General features: G+C 28.3%; 2 protein-coding genes across 3 annotated transcripts; both read left to right on the top strand.

The window, feature by feature from the left end:
* The first annotated feature begins 1,683 nt into the window (after positions 1-1,683).
* On the top strand, positions 1,684-6,461 carry LOC105792985 (protein NRT1/ PTR FAMILY 1.2). Its single transcript, XM_012621875.2, has 4 exons — positions 1,684-1,953; positions 2,042-2,259; positions 4,096-4,643; positions 5,478-6,461. The coding sequence occupies exons 1-4, from the start codon at positions 1,857-1,859 to the stop codon at positions 6,364-6,366; spliced, it is 1,752 nt and encodes a 583-aa protein (XP_012477329.1). The 5' UTR covers positions 1,684-1,856; the 3' UTR covers positions 6,367-6,461.
* Positions 6,462-6,864: 403 nt separating this feature from the next.
* On the top strand, positions 6,865-8,541 carry LOC105793495 (protein NRT1/ PTR FAMILY 1.1-like). 2 transcript variants are annotated; one of them, XM_052635317.1, is made up of 3 exons: positions 6,865-7,456; positions 7,535-7,721; positions 7,833-8,541. In XM_052635317.1, the coding sequence occupies exons 2-3, from the start codon at positions 7,662-7,664 to the stop codon at positions 8,283-8,285; spliced, it is 513 nt and encodes a 170-aa protein (XP_052491277.1). In that variant the 5' UTR covers positions 6,865-7,456; positions 7,535-7,661; the 3' UTR covers positions 8,286-8,541. The 2 variants fall into 2 exon arrangements, with proteins under 2 accessions (XP_052491277.1, XP_052491276.1); XM_052635316.1 differs by having other exon boundaries at positions 6,865-7,721.
* Positions 8,542-18,607: the final 10,066 nt, after the last annotated feature.

An 18,607-nucleotide genomic window follows, 5' to 3' on the forward strand; every position in this document is an offset into this window, starting at 1 on the left:
GGAGGGTATTTTGGAGATTTCGATTAATTTGGAAATATTTTCAACGGAGATGACGATTGGGAAAAGGAAGTCGGTAACGGGTAAAAAGGATTGGGACCGTTTTGAAATTTTAAAGAATGTGAGGGACGTAAAAAAAAAATAGATTGACCAATGCAAATTATGCAAATTGTCAAATAATAGGGAAGGATTTGTAATTTATAGGATTTATGGGGTTGTTATTCCAAACTTAATTTTTTAAATAATACTTCTAGTTTTAATATTAGGGTAATCTACGCCTAATATTATTAAACTATTAGTAAGTTTACGTTTTGATCACATGGACTTTAAAAAGTTACAAAATAGTTATTGAACTATTTGAAAGTTTTCATTTAGATCACCGAACTATTCAAAAGTCTTTTATTTAAGTTAATGGGTTGTTAAGGTGTTTTTTTTTTAAATTCAGTTAGCAAATTCCAAGCAACGATTGGATGACCGATACGGTGCATCAGTACCCATCAAAGATTAGAAGAACACACCTTAGATCCAAGTCGATCTGACAATCAGTGTTGAATATTGGATAAGAAATTTGTTTGGATTTGGGTTTATAGATTGATGATGATATTCAAAACTGTTTCATGAAAAAAAATTGAATTATAGAAGAGAAATGAGAGGATAGTGCAGGTGGTGTGAGAATAGAAAATAAGTTTAACAACCCAATGATATAAATAGAGTCTTTTGAATAGTTTAATAATCAATTTATAATTTTTTAAAGTTGAATGACAAAAATATAAACTTAGACAAAAAAAAGTTTAATCCAAATATTTTATTTAAAAAGGTACAAATTTGAATTTATATATTTGTTTAATATAATCACATGGTAGATCGTGATTTAGTATCAAAATCAATAATTTCATCACTTTTAAAATGTTAGTATAAAAATCACTAATTGAGTCATTATGATTCAATATTAAATTATATCGATTAAACAAGTTGATTTGATTGAATTTTCCATCCATTAGAGACACTTGGTTTTCAATGTAACTAGAAAACACGGACCACACCACCTGGCCCTGGTGCAAGGATGAAAATTATATGAATATTTATTTACAGATATTATTATTTTAAAAAATAATATGAAGTACCTAGTGTTTTAAACTGGGTTAAAATAAATATTTAGAGATATTATTATTTTAAAAAATACTATGAAGTACCTAGTGTTTTAAACTGGGTTAAAATATTTAAATATATGTCATTTTATATTACATTGATTTTATTACAACTTCTTTAAGACGTTAAATTGATCATGAAAGTTATTAAAATCAAATTTTAATAAATTTTATATAAAAGGTTTCAATAAAAAACTGAAAATAAAATAAGATGTTTAAAAATGAGCAAATTTATTTATTTGTATTTTACCAAGAACAAAATTTAGTCAAGCATAGATAAACATCCTTAATATATTAATATTTAGGTCATATCTTATTGTTTTTATCGTAATTTTTATTGAAAATATATTTATTACGCCATTTTGAGTAAATTTATATATCTGATAAATACTTCAAAATATAAATCATTTTAAAATATTATAAATATAAATAACTAAAAAAGTATAAAATAAAATAAAAATAAAGTGTTTTTTAGTGGGTATTGATTTACATTTTACACGTTAAAGATACAAAATGAATGTGGCGTACAACCATGCGGTTCGTCGTTATTCATGGAAACTGCACTTTGTTTTTTATAACTGAAATATCGATCATATTCAAGCTTTAGTCATACAGAGAATACCAGCATCATTTCTTTTTTTCTTTTTTAATCCTCATTTACACTCTCAAGCAAACAATTCCATTCCATAGCCCTGGGGAAAAAATCCCACCATGGAAACTCCTTCAGATGAAAACAACAAGATCAGAGAACCCTTCCTTTCTTCCTCTCCATCAAAGGGTGGTTTCAGAACACTGCCTTTCATCTTAGGTTCGTCGCCCCAAAAAATCAAAAAATCTTTGGATTCAATGGTTACTTTATGATTTTTATTTTTTATTTTGATTCAACTTTGTGACAGCAACGGAGGCTTTTGAAAGGGTGGCGACTATTGGGTTATCACCGAATATGATAGTGTATTTGAGGAGAGAATTCGGCATGGAAACAGCTAAAGCTGCTAACGTGATCTTCTTTTGGTCAGCTGCTACCAACTTCACTCCGATCATTGGTGCTTTTATTGCCGATTCTTATATGGGAAAGTACCGTATGATCGGATTCGGATCCGTCCTTTGTTTTCTGGTAATTCAAATCCCCTTTGAAAACCTCAAAACTTTTTTTGGTATAACGATAAACTTAGCCTTCAACATTTATGTCTTTTGTCAATTTAGTCCTTTTTCTTTTTTGAAGCTAAATTTGGCCCTTATTTTTTTAATTAAAATGTTGGCGTGCAACTCGCATAATAATTCACGAATACTCATATTGATATAGTATTCTTTCTTCTTATATATCAAGTCAATAGAAAATTTAAAACTTAGAAAATATTCAAACAATAAAAATTCAAAAATTTAAAAAGGTTATAAAGCACATAACGATTATCATGTGAATTGCTATATTTAAAATTTTAACGTTTTAATTTGTATTTTTATGTTTTTGGTCATCATTGGCATTTCTATTAAAAAACAATTTAGATGATCTAAATTTACTCTTTTTTTTTGTTGAAGGCCAATTTTAACTAAAAAATATGAGTCAAATTGACAAAAGAACTAAAACATGTTTTAAAGGTTGCTGTTAGGTGTACAATGTTGTCACTTTTGTTAATGTTTTATGGCATAATGACTTATTTGGTTCTTCAATTTTATAAAAAATATTGTTTTAGTATTCCATTTAATTTTTAAATTTTTTTCAAGTCCTTAAACTTGTATTTTTTGGCAAATCAGCCCAAAATGGATGGAAAAGTTAAACTTTTGTTAACTCTGTTGATGTGACATACATGTGGATTGTCACGTGGACGACATATATGCATTTAATTAATATTCAAATAAATTTTAAAATTTATTTTTAAAATTTAAAAATTATTAAAAAAATATAAAAAGTATAAAAATATTTTTAAATTTTTTAAAAATTAATTAAATGTCGATACATTATCTACATATATGCTACATCAACAATGTTAATTTCTTATATATTTTTGGTTGATTTGATAAAAACGAAAAATTAAATAATTAATTAAAATAATTTTTTTATTGAAGGGTCAGATAAGTGGTGGGGAGAGGGGCGTTTATCACTTTCATAGCATTTCTAGGTGGGATGTTGAAAATAACGTTTTGTCAGCTCCCTCCTCTTCTATATTTGTTTCTCATATTATATGTTACTCGAATCTAGATTCGATACCGGAAGATATCTTTTTAAAATAAAAATCGGATTTCGAGGGGAAATAAAAGTTTTGGAATCCGATTAGAATCGGGTTTAGATTTCGAAAAATTTATCTAAATAACCCTGTTTTATATTTGAGTTAACTACGTTTATTATCACTAAATTATATTTTGACGATTTAATTTTAAAAAATTATTAAATAATTTAAGAGTTTTTATTTAAACCACTGAATTATTATAATTGTTGTTGTATGATCTTTCCTATTCGTATAATCTACATTAATTGAAAGCTCTCTTTCATTTTTTTCATCTACAGTTTAATTTTTCTTATGAAACAACTTTAAACGTAATAAACAAAGAAAGGGAAAAAGAGTTTTCAAACTGTGCAAATAGAGAAGGCTATATATCGGCGATTATAATAGTTGAGTGACTAAATTGAAATTAGACCCCTCAAATTTCTAAAAATTCTAATTAAGCCCTACAAAAGTTTCTAAAGTTTTAATTAAACACTTCAAAATTTTCAAAAATCTCATTAATCTTCTTAAAAGTTTTTAAATATTTTAATTAGAACCCTAGTTTTAAAAAAATTAGTTAAACCCCTTAAATTTTTTAAGATTTTAATTATCCCCTAAAGCGTAACGTAACGTTGATTATCCTTAAAGAAAAAGTAATCAGGCCATAGAAACTGCTCCATCCAGGAGATCCTCATAAAACATTTCAAGTTTTATTTTTGTCTCATTAATCATCTTTTTCTTCATGCTAGGGGATGATTCTATTATGGTCAACAGCCATAATTCCACAAGCAAGGCCATATTGCGACCAATTCAACACCATTTGTGAAGCCCCGACAACACCCCAACTTCTACTCTTATATTGTTCATTAGGCCTAATCTCTATCGGAGCCGGTGGCATAAGATCGTCGTGCATGGCCTTTGGTGCCGATCAATTGGATAAGAGAAACAACCCGGAAAATACAAAAACTTTACAGAGTTTCTTCGGCTGGTACTATGCTACTATCACGTTTTCAGCTCTAATTGCTGTAACTTTGATCGTTTATGTTCAAGATACTTTGGGGTGGGGAATGGGTTTCGGGATACCTGTAATGTTGATGTTCGGTTCAGCTGTTTCTTTCTTCTTAGCATCTTCGTTTTACATCAAGTTGAAAGCTAAGACAAGCTTACTCACTGGTCTGGCTCAAGTTATAGTGGCTTCTTTCAGAAACAGGCGCATTGAGTTACCGTCTCATGCCACTAATGAAGTTTACCATATTAGAAAGGGATCGATGCTCCAAGTGCCAAGTGAAAAACTAAGGTACCATCACAATATCATTACATTGTCTGATCATAATATCAGTCAGTCTACTTAGTTCATGGAACTATACTTAAAAAGTGGCATCCATTCTCTTCGTTTTTGCAACCATCTTCTCTTTCTTTAGCCTTAAGTATGACATCTAGTCATAATATCTTTGGTGAAAGTACCTATGAAGTCCCTCTATTATAGTGACTGGACCAAATTAGTCCCTATACTATTAAATTGATCAATTTAGTCCCATATTATTAAAAAGAATCAAATAAGGCTAAATTGGAATAGAGATAACATTACAGTTTTTTAAAAATAGAGTTAACATTTACGATTTAAAATGACATGAAAATTATTTGGGCTTATTTGATTCTTTTTAATAGTACGAGGACTAAATTGATCCATTTAACAATAATGGAATTATTTTAATCTAGTCCCTATAATCAAGAGACCTACCATGTACATTCACCTAATATTTTTACACTATTATCATTGAAATTTTGAGTTTAGAGCTAATTATTGTATCTTGGTTCTTATAATTAATATTCAAATCTTGGTATTTGTAACCCTGTCCTCTTCCTCTAACCTTGATAAAGGATGAAGCGAAAAAATTTGTATCGGGAGATCCAAACTAGAATTGTAAAATGTTGAGGGCTAAAGCACAAATTTTACCATTTTTCACTATAACTTTATAAATTTTAAGAGCCTAAAAGGAACCAAGGGCCAAGTCCCTTGCCTATACGGAAATCTCTCTTTCTACATGTTTAACAGAACTTGACAAATGTTGCCTACATTAACTTAATCATCTGTGTCTTGTCCATTTTATTTTCTTTGTAATCTGCCCAGGTTTCTGAATAAAGCTTGCGTGATAAAAGATCCTCAAGAGGACTTAACCTCGAATGGAGATGCTTCAAACCCATGGAGTCTTTGTACAGTAGACCAAGTGGAGGATCTAAAAGCATTGATCAGAGTAATGCCGCTTTGCTCTGCCGGAATCATGATGTCCGTCAACGTTTATCAAAGCTCATTTATGGTAATTCAAGCAGGCACCATGGACAGGCACGTAACTCCAAACTTCGAAATCCCAGCAGGTTCATTCAGCATGTTTATGATGATCTCTATAGTTGTATGGATCCCCTTCTACGACCGGATAGCTCTTCCTTTAGCTTCAAAGATTAAAGGAAAACCAGTTCGTCTAGGTTTAAAACAAAGGATGGGGATTGGTCTTCTTTGCTCTGGTTCATCCATGGTAGCATCCGCAATTATAGAGTATACTCGACGGAAAATCGCGATCGAAGAAGGACTTTCCGATGAACCGGCAGCAGTTGTGCATATGTCTGCACTATGGATACTGCCGTTTTATATCCTAGGTGGCTTGGCTGAGCCCTTCAATGGAATTGGACAGATTGAATTCTGTTACTCCGAATTACCGAAAACCATGTCGACCATTGCGGCCAATATTTACGGATTCGGAACCTTCATTTCGAACCTGGTGGCGAGTTTTATAACAAGCATGGTTGACAATGTTACTAAAAGAGGAGGTGAAAGTTGGATTTCAAGCAACATGAACAAAGGGCATTATGATTACTATTATTGCCTTCTTGCTGGCTTGAGCATGCTTAATTTTATCTACTTTCTGGCTTGCTGCAAAGCTTACGGCCCTTGCCATGGAGATGACAAAAACCAGGCAGAGAAATCCAAAAAAGGAGATTATGAGAGCATAGATGATAGTTAAGTTCCTTAGTATACAGTAAGATACATGTGATGTCTAATGAAAATCTTATTGTCTTGATTGAGTACTACACAGAGATAAAAGTTTTCAGAACTAAATATATCAGCCTCTCGTTGAATATGGTAATTCAGAAAAAAGAAACCCCTCCATAATATAGCACAAACCCCAATCACTAAACAGAGAACATAAAAGAGGATTGAAATTTATATGCTTATTAAATATTTTATTTGTAAAGTTATTATTATATCGGTCTAACATTAAAAATATTATAGTATTATTAAATATTTTAATAAAGTAAAAATATTAACACTACTTAACAATATTACAAATTATAAAAATCTATTTATGAAAATCGATTATAACAATTTTTTATCCTAACATTTTAATTAAAAATATTTAAAATTTGTTTTAGCATTTTATGTTGTGAAAATTATAAGAAACAATGCAGAAGCAATATTATGTAATAATTTTAATAAATAAAATGTAATTTAGCTCTAAATATATATCCGATGTTTCAAATAAAAGATTTCAAGTTTTCCTGCGAAGATGGGGTGTAGGAATCTCTATTGTTTGGTCTCATTATCTGTTATGGTCAACAGCTATGATTCCACAAGCAAGGCCCTATTGCGACCAATTCAACACCATTTGTGAAGCCCCAACAACAACCCAACTTCTACTCTTATATTGTTCATTGGGCCTAATCTCTATCGGAGCTGGTGGGGTAAAATCGTCATGCATGGCCTTTAGTGCCGATCAGCTGGATGAGAGAAACAAACTTGCAGAGTTTCTTCAATTGGTACTATGTTGCATCAATGTTTGCAGCTCTAATCCCTGTAACTTTGATCGTTTATATTCAAGATAATTTAGGGTGGAAAATGGGTTTTGGGGTACCTATAATGCTGATGTTCCTTTCAGCTATTTCGTTCTTCTTGGCATCTTCATTTTACATCAAGTTGAAAGCTAGGGCAAGCTTGCTCACTGGTTTGGCTCAAGTTGTAGTGGCCTCTTTAAGAAAGAGGCACATTGAAGTGCTAAGTGAAGTTTACCATATCAGAGAGAGATCGATGCTTCAAGTGCTAAGTGAAAAAATAAGGTACTAGCATCATAATATACATTGTCTATTTTAACTTAATCATCCTTGTATATTGTATCTTCTTTGTAATCTGTCCAGGTTTCTGAATAAAGCTTGCATGATAAAAAATCCCCAAGAGGACTTAACCTAGAATGGAACTGCTTCAAACCCATGGAGTCTTTGTACAATAGATCAAGTGGAGGATCTAAAAGCATTGATCGGAGTGATGCCGCTTTGCTTCGCCGGAATCATGCTGTCCATAACCGTTAATCAAGGTCAATTTATGGTAATTCAAGCAGGAACCATGGATAGACATGTAACTTCAAACTTTGAAATCCCAGCAGGTTCATTCAGCTTGTTTATGATGATCACTATGGTTGTATGGATCACATTCTAGGACCGGATAGCTCTTCCTTTAGCTTCAAAGATTAAAGGCAAACCAGTTTGTCTCGGTTTAAAACAAAGAATGGGGATCGGTCTTCTTTGCTCTTGTGCATCCATGGTATCCTCAGCATGTAGAGTGTGTACTCGGCGGAAAATGGCAATCGAAGAAGGACTTTCCGATGAACCGCAAGCCGTTGTGCAAATGTCTGCACTATGGATACTGTCGTTTTATGTTCTAGCTGGCTTGGCTGAGGCTTTCAGTGGAATTGGACAGATCGAATTCTGTTACTCCGAATTACCGAAAACCATGTCGACCATTGCGGCCAAAGTTAACGGATTCGGAGCCGTCATTGGGAACCTGGTGGCAAGTTTAATAATAAGCTTGGTTGACAATGTTACTAAAAGGGGAGGGGAAAGTTGGGTTTCAAGCAATATGAATAAAGGGCATTATGATTACTATTATTGACTTCTTGCTGGCTTGAGCATGCTTAATTTTATGTACTTTCTGGTTTGCTGCAAAGCTTACGGTCCTTGCCATGGAGATAGGCATAGGAGATCATGAGAGTATAGATCAAAGTTGAGTTTCTCGTAATATACGAGCACTTCAGTTAGATATGTGTGATGTCGAACGAACATCTTATTGAAAATAAAAAATAAAGCTTCACGAATTGTTGAAAAACGTTGAATTTTTTTAATTTAAGAAAAATACAGGATCGTATTGAAATTTGAAAGAGGAGAATTTAAATTCAAAAGGAAGTCGTTCTTTTGCTAGGATTGATTGAAAATCTATAAAATCTTTTAAAAAAACATAATTTTGGATCTGTGTTAAAATTTAAAAGAAAATTTGGATTCTAAAATTGGTTATGCATGAGGAAGATTTTAACATCCTCATCACTTTTAAATTGGTACTTTATTAAATTCATGTTATTTTAGTTTTAAAAATACGAGTTTAACTCACTATTTAATTATGATCTAAAGAAACGAATAAAATTACTTTTTATAGTAAATCACAATAAAAATATCTTTGAATATTCTTAAAGGGTTAAAAAAGAAAATTTAAATTTTATTTAAAATGATAGAGACTTTAACCTACTCAATTTGGAAAAGACATCCCAACAACAATGATGTCTCTTCTGTCAATAAAGAAACAACGATGTCTCACCCAACATGGTAATGGATATTGGCCTATATTAAATCGGGATGTTACCTTATAAAAAACACTACAAAAGGTGATAATAAACATGCAATAAAATAACTATAAATACACAATAATACCGCCAACAATGATAAAATATAATAGTATAAATGTCAAATAATAATGTACTACATAATAAATATAAACAAGTAGGAATTAAATGAAAGAGTTTTCACCCAAGATTCCAAGGACTAAAAAGCAAAAATCTAAAATACTTAAGGCCCTAAAGCTAAATATTCCAAATTGGTTTTTGTTTATTCTTTCTAATGTTATTTAATAAACACTTATCATTCGATTATTAACATGATTCAAGATTAAAGTATACAAAAACAAAAAGAAATGATCAAATATGTATAATAGAGAAAAGCTAAGAACATATTTATTAAACAAAACTAAATTAAAAAGTCTTACACTTATCATTTCTTTCTCCTCGCTCATATGAACAGCTTCTTCTTCTTCTCCTTTTAACATTTTTATTTTATATATAATATATATTGAAACAAATTTAAGTGTGATAAAAGAATAATCACAGAAAAATAATTAAAAATATATAATAATAAATTGATTGTATTACTTTATTTAATCCAGTTTTAAATAATTTTAATTTTTTACTTCAAGCACCATAATTTTCTTTTAAAATTTGTTTTAAAGCTAATATAATTTTTAAAGGGTAGTAAAATAAAATTTTTATTTTTTTGTGTCAATTAGATATAAAAATACGAAAAAAATATAAAAATATTTTTGGGTGCTGGCCTGTCAATGGCCGGCACCCAATACACAGTAAAAATTTTTTTTTATTTTTTTCGTGTCAAAATCAGATATAAAAATGCGAAAAAAATAAAAAAAAATTATTTTTTTTGTGTCAAAATTTTTTTAATTTTTTTTCGTATTTTTATATATGATTCTGACACGAAAAAATAAAAAATTTTGTCTCAGATCTTGGGTGCCGCCATTGATAAAGCAAAGATCCAAAAAAATTTTAATTTTTTGTATTTTTATATCTGATTCGACACAAAAATTTTTTTATCTTGTGTACAGGTGTGCCGCCATTGACAAAGCCAAGACCTATTTTTTTTCTTTTTCGTATATCAGTATATCAGTATTATACAATTTAAAAAATATATATATGGGTTCCGGCCATTGACAAGCCAAAACTCAAAAAAATAATTTTTTTAAGTTTGACACAATGATTAGGCAATTATTGGTGCAAAAAAAGAGTGTGTATTGTTCATTTTAGGTTATTTTGGTAATTATTTTAAACTTGGGTTATTTTATAAATATAATATTTTTGGGTTATTTGGGTAAAAGGGCCCAATTTTTACCATTATGCCAATCATTTTTATTATGAAATCGTTTTGACTACATGAAATAAATTATTATTAAAAATAAATAAGAAAAGATAAATCGTGCAAAAATATAATTAAAAACGTTTTAGAGCTTTTATTTCTTTTCTTTTATGATGAAATCAACAATTATGTTTTATTTCTTTTCTAAGTAAAAATTATATTTTAACCAATTTTCATTTTTTATAAACTATTAGGCTTAATTTAATGAGTAACCTTTAAACTAAATCTTTTTTGAGTTAGATATTTAAATCTTTTTTAGTCGAAGTAAATTTCTAAACTATAATTTAGTAACCATTATGATTCTTATTATTATCTCAGTTGGAAAAAACCCCTTTTTAATCAATTAAGAGTTGGCACATGATACTTGGTAATATAAAAATTAATTTATTATTTAATATTATGATTTTCTCTCTTCTCCACTCCATCTTCATCTTCACCTCTCTCTCTCTCCCTTTCTTTCCTCTATTTCAGCAGCAAAAAATGGAAAAATAAAAGGTGTTAATATAAATGAAAAGTTGTGAAAATTAAAAAAAAAATGCCGGGAGAAGAACGTGAAACCCCCAGATTTAATAGAAAAGGAAACTTGTTGCATCACTAAAGAAAGAAAAATATTTGTATAGGACATTGTTTTTTGTTGAAATAATAATTTCCTTTGCAAAGATCATTACAACTGAGAGTAAGCTAAAATCTAACATCTCTTCAAATTATTATTCTCTTTTAAAATAAAATCTAATTATATAATAGTAGTTTAAATAAATAACGATACTAACATTTTAAATTAATATGAACAATGACGGAGTCAAAATAATTTTGAATGACCGAATTAAATTATATAAGTAAAAATATAATTTTATTATTTTAATAGTTTATATCTTTATAATTTTTAAAAAATTAAATTAAATTTTTATTATTTTTAAGAACTTAAATATAATATTATCATTATTAATTTAAAATTTTATAAATAGTAAATAACTTAAATAATAAAATTTCCAGGGACCAGCCTCTGACAACGTTCTGATTACGCAACTATGGGATATGAGACTATAGCTTGATTTGACCAATCAATCACACATGAGTTGGGACCATGGACCATCACAATCTAACTATGCCTACATCTAATAAAGGAGTTCATAACAAGTGAAAACCAGTGCAAATGATAGCATTCGACGAGCAATTTTTACCATTATGCCAATCATTTTTTTATTATGAACATGAAATAAATTATTATTATTAAAAAAAAGGAAAGACAAATCGTGCAAAATTATAATTAAAAACTTTTTAGAGCTTTTATTTCTTTTCCTTTTATTAGTAAATCAATAAATATACAATTATATCATGATTTTTAAAAATTTGCTTTAAAGCTGGTATAATTTTTAAAGTGCAGTAAAATCAAATATTATAAACAAATGTTGAATATAGGAGCAAAGCCAGAAATTTTTAAAGAGGATTAAAATTAAATTGTAATTTTATAATAGTAAAATTTTAATTTTAAAAGATTAAATCAAAATGTTATTATTTTTAGGGGTCAAAATATAATTATATATTTACTAATTTAAAATTTTAAAATTTAAAAAGCTAAACATAAATTTTCTATTTTAAAGAGGCCAGGCCTACCAATCCCTGAATTCAGCCCTGATTGAATAGCATTAATTTTTTAATTCACAACTTTAAATTTCTAAATATATTCTTTTGAAGTTTTAAACATTATTAAAATTTTTAAAAATTATATTTATTCTTTTAGATTTTCTTTTAAGCTTTTTCTAAATTAACAATGTTTGAAAAATTAACTCTATTATTAAACATGTTCCCATTTTTAACAATATTTTATATTTTTAAAATAGGTTTTAACCATTTTAAAAATTTTATACTTTTATATTTAATTTAATAAGAAGCCCTAAACTTATATATATATATAACTAAACTATAATTCCGTAATTATTATAGTACATGCTCATTATCTTTATTAAAAATCTCTTCGATCAATTAAGAGTTGACACATGATATTTTTAATAAAATAAAATAATTATTTAATATTATATTTTCTCTCTCCTCTCACTTTCTCTCTCTCCCCTCCCCTCCCCTCCCTCCATCTTTATTTTCTTCCTTTATTTACAACAGCAAAAATGGAAGGAAAAAAAAAAACTCTAGATTTAATGGAGAAGAGAAAAAAAGTGAAAAAATTGTGGGGAAGAAAGTAGAAAAGATAAAACGAAGCAATGGAAGAAGAATGTAAAACCTTTACATTTGTTAACTATATTTTTAGATTTTATTGAATGATTTTTAATATAACATAACTATACGAGCCCATTTTGCCCGAGCCCACAAAGTTTAAAACCCAGCCCATTTACAAAATTAGGCCCAAACATGGCCCAAACCCAATGAAAACTAGGGTTTCAGAACCCTAGTCCCTGCTACCATGTGCGTCGCACGCCACTGGCACCACTTGCCCCTGCCACCGTTCGTCACGTCCCATCACCTACCCTTCGCCACCTGCTTCGCTCGTCACTGCTCAATACCTGCAAACAAGCAAAGAAGAGACAACAACAACAACAGTAGAAAACAATGATACAATCGGCTATAAAAGCCAAAGCAAAATGTAAAATTTTCTTCTTCTTCTGGATAGGAACATCTGAGAAATAAAAAAACAGAAAATGAATTGTTTAAAGGTGATTTTTTACATTCCAGATTGTTTCTTTCATTTTCTTTTTTTTCGGTCTATTTTCATTTTCTTTTTTTTCTATTCCTTTTTTACATACGAGATAAATGGAATGAAAAAGGAAAGGGAAAGTTTACCTGAATTGGCCCGCAGCCCCGTCGTCAGTGGTCCTTCGCCATCGTCGGATTTGGGCTCAAAAGAGGGCTAGGGACCCTTCCTTTTGCGGCTTTTCGGGTTAAAAAAGGTCCAACCTTTGAACGCACTTAAAACGAGGCCGAAACGCCATTTGTGCGCAACGCCGGCCACTGGCCACAGCAGCACTATGGCGGCGGCCATGGTCGAAACCCTAAGCCGGATGGAGGGGCAGAGAGCTCTCTATTTTTTTTTGAAAAAATGAAGTTGGAAATGTTTTTTTTCTTTTTTTCTTTTACTATTTATATAGGGTATAAAACGACGACGTTTTGGACCTTAACATCGGTGGCCAAAACGACACTGTTTAAGTCTAACCCGAGATCCAACCCGACCCATTAGCAGGATCCGCATGTTTTTACTTCAATTGTTTGTTTGCGCGTTAGGCCCTTCCGTATTTTTTAATTGTTTTAATTCAGTTTTTTTATTTTTTTAATCGATACTTCAAATTTTAGTTCGTTTTCGATTTAGTCCCAGTGAAAAGGCGTGTTTCAGAGGGCGGGGATATTTCCCCATTTGGTCCCTCTGAGTTATTCGCACCTTTCAAACGGATCCTATCCCTTATTTTTATTTTCGGTTCTCACCCTGACTTTTGATTAAATTTCAATTTAGTCCTTTTGCGCCTGTTTATATATAATTTTAGCCCCTATTATATTCAAAAACTTACTTCATTAGGATTTAGGCCCTTAATTTTATTCCAATGTCAATCTAACCCCTTTCGTCTTTAGGTTTTAATTCTTCTTTTTGTTTTGTTGCGTTTTATTATAATTGTTTGCTTACTATGTTTTTTATTTCTATTAATTCATCATGATTTTCACATTTTAAAGGCTTTTCCTTCATTTTATTTTATATATTTTATTCTTAGTGGTAATTATTATTATTATCATCATCATCATCATTATCCTTATTATTATTAATATTGTCTCATACAACATTTATTTATTTATTTCTACAATACTAGATCTTAAATTTTTAATTCGTTATCTTCATTATTTGTTTGTTGTTTTGTTTATTATTATTTTGTCTATATTGTCATTCGTATAAATGCATTTATTCCGTATGCATATCAACATTGTACTTTATTTCTATCGATTTATACTACCTTAATTTTACTCGACACATAAATCATGACTTTAAAATAAATAACGTTCCGTATTTTGAGATTTGAAAATGTCGTACCCTAACTTACGGGGTTTCGATTTTCTCGAAAAATTCAAATATACGAACCCTTTTTTTTAAACATAAGTTTTTAACGATCTCGGGAATTAATAAAAGATTGTGTTCTAACTTACGGGACATGGTTTTTTTAAAACCCGAGATAATCAAATATCTTTCGAATAAATAAAATTTTCGGCATGTATTCTCATATCGGGAATTCAAGACATTGTGTCCTAACTTATGAGACGTAATTCTCCTTCTCGATTAACGTGAAAAATACCCCTTTTCTCCAAAATTTTTAGCATTTAAAAAAAGGATCGTATTTTAAATCTATTCAAAGTTTTCAATTTTCAACACTAAGATATTAATTAATCAACTATGTACCAATTTTGGGCATTACGAGGGTGCTAATCTTTCCTCGTACGTAACCGACTCCCGAACCTATTTTTCTGAATTTCGTGGACCAAAGTCGTTGTTCTAATAAAATCAAATCGTTTATTAAAAAACAATCACTTTTCGAGGTGATCCGATCACACCTCATCAAAAAAGATTGGTGGCGACTCCCATATTCGTTATCATTTTTAAAATCTAAGTCGGTCCCGTTTTCACAAAAAAAAGTGTCAACAACAATAATCAAAATTATTTTTTAAAATTAAGTATATATTTATAATTATGATTTTTTTATTACAAAAAATATTACAGTATTATTTAAAAAATTTAACATTAAAAATATTATAATAATATTAATACTTTTTACATTACTTAAAAGATTGTAAATTTCAATATATATTTCTATTTAGAGTAATTTTATATGACTATTAAATAATTTACTGTAAAATTATTATAGTATTGGTATCGTTTAAAAAATTAACATTAAATATTTTAACATTACTTAAAAGATTTATAAATTTTTATTAAAATATTTTAATAAGGTAAAAGCTATTAATATTACTAAACAAAATTACAAGTTACTAAAACTATTAAAATTTATAGACTTTTTTTAATGAATCAATCTTGTGTATTGTATTGTAGCATTTATAACGTGAAGAGAAACCCTCGAAATTTGTAGATGTTAAATTCTTATTTCCTTAATTTCGGCTCCGGGAAGGATCTAAAACTTTCATCTTTTTTACAGAACAATTTGGAATGCAATCAGACTTCATGAATTTCTATTCTGTTCAAAAGTTTTGCTTTTTCATTAGTAAATTATCAAATGAAATAGTTGGCTGTATGATTAAAATATTAAATAGTATTATATTTATAATGTTAAATTCCAATGTGTTAAATGATGATAGTGTTGTTTTCGATAATATATAAAATACATGGACAGTTTCATTTGTCAACTTTGACGGTTTCTTATAATAAATACCGTTTGTTATTTAACACACTTTATTAATCAATTGAGTATTTTTTTTAAAAAGGAAGATATTTAACACACTATATTAATCAATTAGATATTTTATAAAAATAATTATAAAAAGGAAGTTTTTTGTTGACCATTGAAAATCATGGTTGTGTTGATGATATTTTGGTAACTTTTTGTGTTTGTAATATTTGGGATGGTATGTCATTACAATATTGTAAAATTTTATAATATATGGATTATGACATATAAACTAATGAAATCATGTAACCTTTTGTTATTGTATGAATATTATGTTTATGCAAAATATAATTCTCAAGTTATTTTTTATTGTAGAATAATTAAATTATTTATTTCACTAATGATATTTTAGCACATTAAATATATATTGCGGTTTAAAAATAATAAAGTAGATTATATATTATTTTTATAGTATTATATATTATGATTTTAGTAAATTCATAAAAGAATAATTATATTAAGAATTTTATTAAATTATATATTTTTATTAAATTATATTCAATAATAATTATGTTAAAATATGATTAAATTATTTATTATTTATATTAATAATCTTATTAAAATTTAATAATAATAACAATAATCATTTACCTAAAAAAAATTTCGCTAAGGGTATTCTAGTCATTTTAGTTTTTTCCTTATGCTATTACAATATCATTCTATTCAACTAAACACAAGAATACTATTACAGCTCTATTCCATTACAACAAACCAAACGTGCCATTAATTTTGACTACATAGAAAATTATTACTAATTAAAACGCTTTTAGAGCTTTTTTATTATAAAATCAATAAACATGCAAAGGAAAGAAATAAAATATGTCGACTACATGAACGAATTATTGTCGCAATCAATCAGAATTGGACATTATCACACATATTTGCTTCAATATATTTACTTCCACATAGGCAACATTGACCTAATAATCTAGGTATACTTTATAAATTTTTTAAAACAATAAATATTATTTCAAAAATTTAACAGTTTTGAAATGAAGTAGAATAAATTGTCATACATGCCATCATGTCCTTGTGTTTAAAGTTTTAACAATTTAGTTAATTTTTCATTCAAATAATAAATAATATTTTCTATTTAAGTACTTGAATTTCTTTTATCAAAGTAATTATCTAAATTTTTATTCATTTATCACTTTAAAAAACATTTGAATCAATCAAATTATGACATATGTCATTTTTAATTAAATAGAACATCATCTCACATTCTCTTTCCTTTCATCTTCATTTTTTTTGAAAGAAATTTCTACAAATTTTGAAATGAATTCTACTTCAAATTTCTCCAATTAAAACAAACTCTCATTTTCAATATTAAAATAAATCATCATCTTAGCCAAAAGCAAACCCATCTTCAATATTAAAAACTCAAAATAGGAAAGAAAAAGTGGTGACAGAAAAGAAAACCTCCATTTTCTCTTTTTCTTTTTAAGACCATGGCAAGTTGTGTTTTAGAGGGTTTCTGATTTCAGACTTTGCTAAGAAGATGATGAAGGGAGGGAGGGGAAGGGAAAGAGATAGAATTTTTTATTTATTTCTAATTTAATTTTTATTTAACGTTAATTTTAATTCTTTTATTTATTTAAAAAAATCACGTGTAATAATTTGATTGTTTCTAAAATTTTATTTTAACAAGAATTAACTATTGGACTAGAAATGATGATGAAATAAAGTTTTAAGTGTCTACTTTGACCAAAAAAAAATTTAAATATTTAAATGAGAAAAATTGTATAGTTTAATTATTTATTTTTCATTTAAGACAAAGAAAAAACCAATTTTTTTTTAGTCGGGTTAGAGGCGATTCTAGGGCGCTGGCATGGCCTTGACTCCCTTAAAATGAAAAATTGTCATTTAGGCTTTTTATTTTTTTTAATTTTAAATTAGTAAAGGTAAAATTACACTTTTTCTCTCCCTAAAATTATAAAAATTTGATTTAATCCTTTAAAAATTATAAAGATATAGACTACCAAAAATTAAAATTTCATTTGGCCCCCCTATAAATTTGTTCTGGCTTCGCCCCTGAGTGGGGTGTCTTTGCACTTTTACAACATGATTAATGAAATCTCAACTTTATATTTTAGTTTTCTTTACATAATTGGAGTGAGGAGTGAAGTTATTTGGGATTAAACTCAAACTCTTATACTTATAACATAATACTCTTATCACTAAATCAATAAGTTGGCAAGTTTATTGATTTTATAATCAAACAATGAATCATATTTAAGCTTAGTCATACATAATAAAGTCGGAGTGATCAAAATAAAAGAGAATATAATTTTTGCTCCTAAACTTAGTAATTAGGTCTATTTTGGTACTTGTATTTTTTTATTATCTATTTTTATTCTTGAACTTGGCAAGTAATTCATTTTTGCTTGCTAAATTTGGTTCTATCATTTAATGATGTGATTAGTGTTATTGGAATAAGATTGGATCGAATGATCAAGAATTGATTAATATAATAGTGTGAACAAAATGTTAAATCAATTGACTCATAAACTACTTGAAATTGATAAAATTAAAACTGGAATAAAGATTGATAGTTAAAACCAATTTAATAATTTTTTACATTTTAAATTTTATAAATTTTAATTATTATTGGTTCGACAGTCAAACTAATTGAACTGGTTAAATTAAAACAAGTGGTTTAACATCAATCACTAGCCCAGTTATTAAAATTTTCAAGTGATGTTGTGGCATAACTTTAATATTTTTTAAATTCAGATACCAGAAAGTGGACAAAAATATTATTAGTACCAAAGTGAATATGATTACAAGTTCAGGGTTAAAAATTATATTATCCCAAAATTTAAAAAAAAAACCATCAACAGCATATATTTATCGCTTAAAA

Source organism: Gossypium raimondii, chromosome 8, assembly GCF_025698545.1.
Source record: "Gossypium raimondii isolate GPD5lz chromosome 8, ASM2569854v1, whole genome shotgun sequence".
Taxonomy (NCBI): domain Eukaryota; kingdom Viridiplantae; phylum Streptophyta; class Magnoliopsida; order Malvales; family Malvaceae; genus Gossypium; species Gossypium raimondii.